Source organism: Pezoporus occidentalis, unplaced genomic scaffold (genome assembly GCF_034315485.1).
Source record: "Pezoporus occidentalis ecotype Australia unplaced genomic scaffold, CSIRO_AGI_Poc_V1 ctg22, whole genome shotgun sequence".
Classification (NCBI taxonomy): Eukaryota; Metazoa; Chordata; class Aves; order Psittaciformes; family Psittacidae; genus Pezoporus; species Pezoporus occidentalis.
The window spans coordinates 2,453,298-2,463,489 of NW_026914072.1; the positions used below are offsets into that span (position 1 = coordinate 2,453,298).

Genomic DNA, 10,192 nt, shown 5'->3' on the forward strand with positions numbered 1-10,192 from the left:
CGAATTGATTTCAAGTTGTGGTTTAAAGGCCATCCTTTACCAGGTGTTTGAGAGGCTGATTATGGAGATATTCCAAGTATTTGAAGAATATGGGTCTGAGATGTAGTGATGTAAGACATGTTTTAGATAAATAAGAATGTTAATACAATAAAACTGTTACAGAAATTGATCTAGAACGCCCCTTTATTGTTTTTTGCTCCTTTGTTTTTGCAAAGAGTGCTAAAGGAGGAAGAAACAGTCTGAAAATTTTACCCCTCTATGTATTCTGGAATATTACTAGTATGTGTTTGAATGCCCTAATTATTAACTGAAAGGATAAGGACTGCCTTTAATAATTAGATTATAATGATCCTTTGTGGGTTTTATAATGTATGCATACAGCACTGCAGCACAATGTGTAAGAGCTTTTGGGCCTCCCTGCTTAGACAGTGATGCAAATTTTCCAAGGAACTTGATCCTTTGAGTTTTCAGTATTTCAATCTCAAATATCATAACTTCAAATAGATACGCTAACAAGACCATTCCAGCTATAATGAGCTAACAGCATTCTAATTTAGGTTTCAACTTTAGCAAGCTGGTAATATGCTAATTTGATTTAACTAATAACTGTTTTCTAATTTAAAACTTAATTTCTTATTTCAACAGAAAAAAAATTCAATGCTAAGATTTTGTTTTTTTTATTTGATCATAGATTCAGCTGCTTTGCCATAGAAAGATGGCTTGCTATTGAGTTTTGCAAATGGATACTAGTACTGAGCAGGCAATGAACCAAAGTCCAAGGAAATCAATGAAAAGAATGCCTCTCTATTTTAGTGAGCTCTGCTTCAAGATTATGGTGGGAAATGTGGACATTAGTACTGAAAATGAGCATTAGGAATTACTGAACTCTACTAATGCAGAGAAGTTTGACTCTACTTTTGCTTTCACATTTTTTGAAGCCCATAAATTTACTAAATAATGCTGAACAGGCAGCACATGTGGTATTCACAGTGCACATTTCTGTATCATGTAAAAAAAGAATAAATCCAAACCAAGCAAATCAAGTTTAGTGAAGCCTTGTCTGAAGGGCTTGTTCAAAATCTCATTGGGTCTGATGAAAAGAATATTTTGTGCATCTTGGAAAGTGAACAGCAGACATTAGTTCAGGTGATGAGTGATGACAAGAAGAATGCAGGCTGACTGACACAGTGAAATAACCTTGGGGGTTCAAATTAGACATTAGCAATTTGGCAACTAGAATGTATTATGCTATACTAAATGTGAGATTATGTAATAAAGTTCTTAAAGACTTGTCAGTCTGTGCACTCCAATGCGTAGCAGCATTTTTAAAAGATGATATTTCATTGCACTATGAATACAATGAAAGTCACCTGCATGTGAAAAAGCTAACATTCGGTATCCTCTCAAAACTTTCCTCATCCTTAATGTGACAGCTATTATATATGGGCCTAGTTTTTTTGTATGGATTAAGCATGTATCCAACTGACTGCTGGACTCAGACTAAAGCATCTCATAAAACATTTTTTTTAATCTTAGAGTGGACTGAAGAATTTCTTCATTAATGAACACAGACCCAGTATTCTTGGTGACGTAGAAATAGAAGTCCTACACATAAATTTTGTGTAAATCTATTAATTTAACCTGGGCTTTGTATATGATATATGGTATGTATTCAATTTTAAAATAAAACAATGTAGTTGCTCTTTACTTTTATTTTAGCATTTCCCTACAGAAAAAACATACCAAGGAAAAATTTCACAATATAACTTTACAGGGGGTAAAGGTGGGGGGTGTGTGAGAGGCAAACAGAGAGACACAAACAAACAAAACAGAAGGCAGAATGCCATTTACAACTGATCAGATTAATGCAAACTATATTTCTCCTCTTTCTCTCCTTTGGATCTTCTGCTTAAAATTCAACCTAAATCTATACTACAACAAAACAAAACCACATTCTTCAAGTCTGGTTTGTTTCCTCTGGTGAAGGTAGCTCATCACGTGCTCCCACCTCTGCAAAAAGGGAAAAATAAAAGTAGTAGCACATACGTAAGTATGCATATTAATCTTGGCAATTAAATAATGAAATACAATTTCAGTAGGATACACATTCGTGTTTTTCTTCTCAACTATAAGAGAGGCAAATCCTTGAACTTTTTGTATTTTAATGTATAAACCATTGGGTTTTTTATGTTATCAGATTATAAATTATTAATTATATCCTGATATAATTTCACCTTTTTAGATGCTGTCATTCTGTCATTGCTGTATTTTAAAAGTTTAATGTTATCCAGTTATGCCTGCCATCTTACAGCCTGCTCCACATGGGAAGCCTTTAAAGCTTGAGGGAACGATTTTTAAGAGCGAGAGCTGAAGGCCACTTTTAGTTATCACCAAAGTACTTCTTAGCAGCTAAAATGTTCACTTCATCGTGCAGATCAAAAAGCATTCCCGATTCTGAATGCTGTTAGTGGGAGTTTTTATCCCCTCCTCTCAAAGGAACATAACTAATATATCTAATGTAGTAAAGTTTCATTTGAGCAAAAATATTAAAGCATCTCTACCATAATAAAGCTTGGTTTTTTTACCTCCTAAATCTACAGTTCTGCTTTTGTGGAAGAGTTAGTACTGGGTCTTGCTAATAAATATTGTTAAGGGATAATACAACATTCTGTGTCTTTTGAAACCTGGGAATACAAGAAATATCTCAGGGAAAAGCCATTTTATATAATCTGGACATTCTGTTATTTAGTAAGCCAAATAATAAGACCATCTTTCCCTAATAAAGACAGCTGTTTGTCATTACTATCCTAAGCAGGGAATTGTTACAACTTTTTTTATTCATTTGTCCCAGGGAATAAGCAATTTGTATTTCTTCCATTCTGTTATTTTCTTTGCAAGTCTATATTATATTTTTGAATATTTTGTAGACAGTTTCAGAGCTGTCTGAAGCTCAGAATTTTGTTTGAGTTTAGCTTTGTTTCAAATAAAAAATAATGACAACTCGGGAGCAGCCAGATTTCTTCTTCATGTAATGCTATAATAAAGTATATACCATTCTTATAGAATCAGCTGTAAACTCATTTTTACAATTTTTGTCACAATTTTGAGACTCCACAGGGTTTTTACTAGCAGCATTTTGAGCTGTTTGCCAACACTGAGCTTACCATTGTTGCAATTTCATGATGTGATTTTATTGCAGAGCACATGTGAAAGGGAGCTGTATTTCTTTTGCCACCAGCAAGTGTTTCAGAATTTCAACCAACTGTTCTTGGCATTAAACTGAAGTCTTATTGAATTGATTTATACTAACTCCCATGTAATCAGTCTGTATTTAGTTTGTTTTCAACTCTTCTAAAAGCTGAGTCCACACAATTTTAGTGGTAGCTGTTATTATTTTCACAGTGCCCAGAGTAAATTAAGTGATATTAGAACCCTGCTCTATTGGGTATTCATTGACCTGCAGATTGGCAGGACTACATGCACTCTTTAAATCAGGCCTATTCCTAAGTGCACTAAACTGGAATTGACAGTTCCTTGCTGCCTCGAGAGATTCTGCTCTAAGTCTTGCACACTCAAATCTGTAGCAGACATGTACTTTCAAGGATAAGAATATCTTTCCAGTAAGTTTCACACCAGAAAGTGAGAAAGATTAAAAAGATACTCACTAACCTTTAAGATGCAAGTAAGTCAAAAATTCAATTATTGTGCGCACAATACTTTCATCAGCCAGTGGTCTTCCAAGGTTCCCTATAAAACAAATGGGTTGTTACTTCATGTTAGCACGGTAAAAAGATCTGTTGTATGTGACATTGTGGCTAGGTTTATGAGTACTCTCAAAACAAAGCTATCTGAAGTCTCTTTTTCCTTAAAATCCTTAACTAAACACCTCCTTTCATGGAAGAGTAAAGCCACGTAAAGGTAGGTAACTGTAATTCTCAGAATCGAAATTGCCCAGCTTTGTATGCTATTGCTGCATAGGAGCTGCTTTGACACCTTAATGGTCACGATCTTAAAGGCCTTATGAGTTAAGTTGCAGAAAATTTATCCTCTATTCTCTATTCCCTCAATGTCCACTAGCCTCAGACTGAAAGGAAAGGTAAATTCAGCAAGCAAATTCATCAGCTTTGCAGAACAGAAGTTCTTTGGATAGTCTGACTTTGTTCAAAATAATCCACTCACAATAAAGTAGTGAATTGTGGCCCAAAAGCTCAGAAAAGTATGTTTTTATATCTAATACAACATACTCCTCTGATCTTGTGCAAGTAGACCTTTTGATGTTTTTTAAATGGCCCAGTTTATCAAGCTCCCTGGGAGCTTGTTATTGCACTTTGGGAGGTAGAGAAGTATGCTTTCTGTGTCTACTAAAAAAAAAAAAAAAAAAAAAGAAAATGAAGAAGAGAGGGTAGGAGGAAGTTATCTTGCTTTTTATCAGCAGGATGAATGATTGTTCTATATTGCAGAACAAAGAAGAGGTAATTTCCATAAGATTTTTAGTTCTCTACATACAGATCAGACGGGTACAAGCATCTGGCTGACACTCCATTATTACATCACTGAAAATACTAACCCTTGATAGTACCATAGAGAACGTGTTTAACCTCAGAAAAGTCTGAAAGACTGACTTTGCAGCAGGAGGAGTGCTTCCATAATGGAAGGGAAGCTTTTAGGGCTCTAGTGGCATACAGGTCAAAAGCCTAGCACAAATAAACAATATTGATGGGGACCTGTGAGGGACACAGAGGTTTCCGGTACACAGGGAATCAGCATTTCAGAATCTATTTAAGGAATTTGCTTCTAAAAGTCTTGAAATCTAGTCTTTGAACTGACACAAAGATGCTCTTATTACATACGTTGATAATACTTGCGGTATTTGAAGCTTTCCTTAATTCTTATTCCCAACCTAAGCTGTTATGGATCTTTGTTATGATTAATCATTATATTAGTAGGTTACTGACGCAGAATTTTTTACCAATTCATATCTGTTGGATGAATATTTTTCTTCAGCGACTCAGGCATATCGTACATGAATATTTCTATATACTCTATTGACCTAAGTTCTGCATAGCAGAATAGATACTTGCAGGTTCTAGTAAAGAAACAGCTATGCAATTCTTTGCATGAGTTCTTTTGCAGTAATAACATGTTAAGATACTTTTTTAAGCAATCAGCAAAATTTAGCTTAATAGAATTTCTTCTTTTTCAATTAAAGTAAGAATCCCGAGTTCCTTACCCAAGTTTTATATTCAAATATCCTTTGGATAGGTACTCTATAATGAACTTCAGCTTCTAAGAAAACTTTTGATGAGAGAAGAGCATCTAAAATTATGTTCTTAACAGAGGCATTTATATGAATTTTCAGGTCACACTAATTTTAGAGTTGCAGGAGTACCTGGCAAAAAGAGTTCCATAACTCCTAAAAATCATATTCATGTAAAGGAGCTCGTAGTATACCCCCAAATGGCAACATGCTTAGATTACAAATGCCTTCCTTTCACATTGTTTCTGACTGCCGAAGTATTATTTTTACACCAGTGTTTGAAGTAGGAGCTTCTTTTCCTTTCCTTTTCTCTTAAAAAGAAGAACACCAAACCACCACCACCAAAACAACAAACAAACCAACTGCCACCAAAACACCACACACACAACCCCACTATGCAGCTATGTACCAGAAAAAAATTGACAGTCTATTCAGAGAAAGTAACAATTAGGAGCTAAATTGACAGTCATTCTGAGAATATAACAACTAGGAAATACATTAGTGTTACTCTTCTACCTACAAGAGTAATCATGACCATAAAGTTATAATTGAGCACATTTCATTTATGAACTTATTTAGCATTAGACACATTTACATTGTGCTGGGTGGATTTAAAATTGCCTGTAAGAGCTCAGGGGCTGGGGCTTTGTCTTCCCTCATTAGTGCAGTGATGAGCACACTAGTACTGAAGTAAGCACTGCTTTCTTCAGCTGAGTGGGGAACAGATCACTTTAACAGTCTAAAGATGAGGTTCATCCCAGTCCACTTTAGAGGTCTGCAGCAGATTTGCTTTCTCCTTAGGAAAAATAACCTGGGTTTGTTTTTTCCAGAACTTTCTAGATCTTATTCTGGAGCAGGTTGTCAAAATAAACCCTAAGAGTGTCAGCTTCTCTTCCTAAGGGAATCTAGGCATCTATTGTAGAGGGCCAACTTTGGATGATGAACCCGGAACCAATGAAAAAACCTTTTCATTGTCATTTATTACACTCTGATACATGCAACCTCAAAACATTATGTTGACTTGACTTCAGTTTTGACCAGGTTCTCAATCTCTTGATGAAAATAACCCATCTTGCTTAAGTATAGAAAATATTGCACTTAACATTGACTTTTTGAAGCAATGAGATCTGTTACAACATGTGCCATGCAGCTTTGAGGTCTGGTTTCAGCTCTCAAGTGTGTGTGGGGGACACCAAAAAAATAAAACCCACCACACACAACTTTGCAGTTTCTATAGCTGTTCCTACTGGAAGACTTCTTTGTGGCTCACTTTGGTGGAAAAAAAACATCTAGGGTGACATCCGAAATACTTATTTGAACTTATGAAAAAAAAACCTAGGTTTATTCAAAGTAATATGATCTATTATACTTTAAAAGCAACATAACTGTACTTTTCCCTAGGCACCAAGATGTCTTAAACAATGACCGCATACAAAGCGCACACTGAATGGCCAAATTTCATTTTTCTCCTTTCAGGTGGTTATTAGGTTTTCTGTTAAAGCCTTGTGCCTAGGAAGTCAATCAACTCAAGAACAGTAAATAAATTAATAAACATGCAAACTAAATGAAAAATACCAGCTTTCAGAATTTCGTTACCCGCTTTAATATCCTCCTCAGGCTGTATTTCACGTTTGCCAGTGAAACCATGTTTGTCATTAAAAGATCTGTGGTTATCTACTGCATCTGGTAAACAAAATATCAGAAGAGTTAATTGACTTAACAACAGCCTTTGATATATTGCTTGCTTTTCACGGATTTCAAAGATCAGAATGGGGACTTTTGATGCACAAAATGATGAAGCAGCAATTAATGCATCAATAAAGAACAAATTCAGAAGAAAGGTTATTTTTTTAATGATTCATGACTTACAGACCCTGTCCTGTACTATGCACTTGCTGAAGCCATTACTGAATTCAGAGGAAGTTGTAAAAGAAGTGTAGCTTTGTACATTCATGTGTAATTTGGGAAGTTATTTTTGCTACTCTTTCCTTTAGTTTTAGAGAATGTTGCCAGTAAGTCTGCTTAAAAGAAAACTACAGATAGTTTTTGAAGGTTATTCACATAAACTATCTTACATGCCCCTGGTGCCTCTTCTCTCCCCCTTGCAGTGGGCATTTCGTTTATCAGTAAAAGCTGATCAATACGACCTGCAACAAAGGATGATTCCTATTATCCAGTCTTAGATAAATGGCATTTTGACAAGTACATTTCCCCACAGTGTGTTTGCCAATTTTGTTAGATCTGCTTCAGGGCAAATATACTTTCAGACATTTACAGACACATTCTATGGTTCTAATATGTTTAAGATGCATTAATGCTTTTTTAGCTAACTTTAAGGATATTTACTACGACTTTGCATTCTTTTTTTTAAGGTAGCTGTAGTATTTGTCATATATAACAAAATGAAAAGTATAGAAGCATCACTAATGAATGTTATTACATTAACAAGAAACAATGGTAGAAGGACAGATATTTGAGACAGCTTAACACTGCATGTCACTTTTCTTATGATCTACATTTGTGATTCTCCATTTTTGTAAATCAATGTGTTCCTGTATTTTAAACATCTTGTACAGTAACTATTTTTCATATAGTGAACTGTTAATATTTAGTTTCAAGTTTGTATGTTATTGTTTTAATTTAGTGTGCTTTAATTGGGAGGATGAGAGGGGGAGTAGTATAAAAAGCCAGGCAGCAAAGCCATTTTCAAATAGAATTAAAGGTGAAATCTGAATTATTTTGAGAAGTCCCCAAATACCACATTTTGTCATTCTTCCCTTCACATCTAAGGCACTAGAACACTTTGGAAGGGGGATGGTATTTGTTATATGAAAAATACATTTCAGAAGCACAAAGAGAGACCAGATGTGCTTCTGGATATAAAGCATCACAGCACAGCTCTGCTTCAGAAAAAAAGGAGTTGGCTAAGATAATTCTATGATACATGCAATAAACATCTAAATGAGTGTTCTCAGAAATTAGTTTCTTCCGTCTTGCAGGTTTAGGTGGAATTGCGGTATTCATAGAAAAGTAATCAGCACACTAAAGTAAGCTGGTTTACAAGGAAGAAAAAAGCTAAACTTCTGAATTTTGAAATGAAGAAAAGCACACAAGTGCTTGACTTACGTGGCCCAAGCAGGTAACCAGCACTATTCAAAGTCCAGCCCCTTTTTTCTTTTGCCTTAAAGAAAAAAAATGCAGGTATGCTATTGCATGAACTACACAGTGCTTCCTGAAGACAAAGCAGACAGCACCCAAATTGACATTCTTGTAGCAGAAAATATCTTCTGAAAGCTCCAAATCCAGAGATATTGTAGAAAATATAAGCCAATAATCTTAAAGCAAACTGTGAACTCTTGCCCTCTCCCTACCTAAGTCAATGATGCTGCTATTGACACCATGTGGTGTGCAGATTTCACACCATGTAAGTGAAACTGCAAATGACACTTTGGAGGCAGAAATTTAGACTCTACTCCCCAAGTTTATATTACTACCTGATAATCACCTTAACAAACAGCGACATTTTCTTTTAGTTGTGTGGACTTACACAGCAGTCTCTATAAAAAAGTCCATACATGCACCATGGGACATTCATTCAATTTTGGTCTATAAACTAGACACTCCTTTTCCTCTTTAGCCATATTACTTGCTTACAAGGGAGCTAGTATTTAAAAATCCCCAAATTCTTAACTAGAAATCTGTTATACTCAAAACACTTTTAGGTGTTGCATCTGTCTAACCCCTACATAAAAATACAGTGTATATCACTGCAAGGTTTACTGTTATTTGACAGCTGAGACACGGATGCTGCCCAATGGATAAGGACCTCCAATGGTGAAGTTAGTACTTACTGAGAAAACCAGTCCAATTGCTTCTGACAGGGCGGCACAAAGGATTAAAGACAGAAACAGGAAACTAGTGCACCTCTGCATCTGGAAAGAAACAGTGTTACAGTAAGCGGTCCGAGATACCGCTTTGCCTGGATCCCCCGGGGCACTGCGAGCATCCCCGCAGCGGGTGCCGAATTGGCACCCAAATTCCCACTGGGAAAGAGGCCGCGAGGGGAAGTACCTTGATCTGGAGAGCCACGGGCTTTTTCTCACCGCGGTCGCCGGGCTGCAGTCCCGCGGATGATCGCTCACTGCATGTCCGCAGGTGCGGACCTACACTCTCGACCAGGGCTCCCTCCGCGCTTTATGGGCTGCAGCGCGGCCGCGCAGGAGGGGCACCCCCGGAGGGTGGGAGGGGAGCCAAGAGCCGCCCACCCCCCCGTCCTCCGCCTCCCCTGGGTCATCTTCCCCTCGCCAACCCACCGCATTAGGAAGGGCAAACATTATAGCAATTCAATTAGCGGTATTTGGGAGCGCGGCGCAGGCTGCAGGGAGATAACAGCCCCGGCAATTACGGCTGATTACGGCAGCCTTGGGCCGGCTGGTGAGCAGCGAGGGGAGCTCTCATCTGGGCAGCCTGGCCTGCGCTGTCACCTTCTGCAGCTTCAGCAGGGCTTGGGTTGGCATCAGAAGGCGTAAGAGTGAATACAGGTCACTTCTCAGAGACTCGGGCACGGAAGCAGAGCTGAAGACAAACATCTGCTTGTGACGCTGGCGTACAAGATTCCGTGTCTACGCTTTGCATTTGGGAATACTGAGGATGTCGCACACCCCTGCTCTGTTTGTGATCACTGAAGCTCCTTTGGTTCAGGCCCCTCACAGTCCCTTAAAATCCCTTTGACTCTAGCATCAGACCAAAAGGAGTTGAGTCAAAGCTCTGTTGTTGCACTTCCATGGTGCTTTGTAGCTCAGACACTTTTTTTTTTCTTTTCTTTTTTTTAATGTTATATGTGAACGGGTAGGGATGGGGCTGTGATTAAACTAGCCCCAGTCTGTTAATTCATAATCAGTGAAGTTTCACGAGTTTGCTTATCTGAGTGGTGGT

General features: G+C 37.5%; 1 protein-coding gene across 2 annotated transcripts; it reads right to left on the reverse strand.

Moving 5' to 3' along the window:
- Positions 1-1,694: 1,694 nt before the first annotated feature.
- GAL (galanin and GMAP prepropeptide) lies at positions 1,695-9,357 on the reverse strand. Of its 2 annotated transcripts, XM_062620205.1 has the most exons (7): positions 9,329-9,357; positions 9,109-9,189; positions 8,384-8,438; positions 7,333-7,404; positions 6,854-6,940; positions 3,670-3,747; positions 1,695-2,010 (listed from the first exon to the last, which is right to left on the reverse strand). In XM_062620205.1, exons 2-7 carry the CDS (start codon positions 9,187-9,189, stop codon positions 1,958-1,960), a joined length of 426 nt encoding a protein of 141 aa, XP_062476189.1. In that variant the 5' UTR covers positions 9,329-9,357; the 3' UTR covers positions 1,695-1,957. The 2 variants fall into 2 exon arrangements, with proteins under 2 accessions (XP_062476189.1, XP_062476190.1); XM_062620206.1 differs by lacking the exon at positions 7,333-7,404.
- Between the last annotated feature and the right edge of the window lie 835 nt (positions 9,358-10,192).

Bases quoted from the DNA above. Each gene is read 5' to 3' on its own strand.
- GAL (XM_062620205.1), bottom strand. From the start codon at position 9,189: ATGCAGAGGTGCACTAGTTTCCTGTTTCTGTCTTTAATCCTTTGTGCC. The intron at 6,941-7,332 runs GTAAGATAGTTT...TTTGTTTACCAG, and splicing joins AGAAGAGGCACCAGGGGCAT to ATGCAGTAGATAACCACAGA. The intron at 2,011-3,669 runs GTTAGTGAGTAT...CCCTTTTTGCAG, and splicing joins GACTTACTTGCATCTTAAAG to AGGTGGGAGCACGTGATGAG.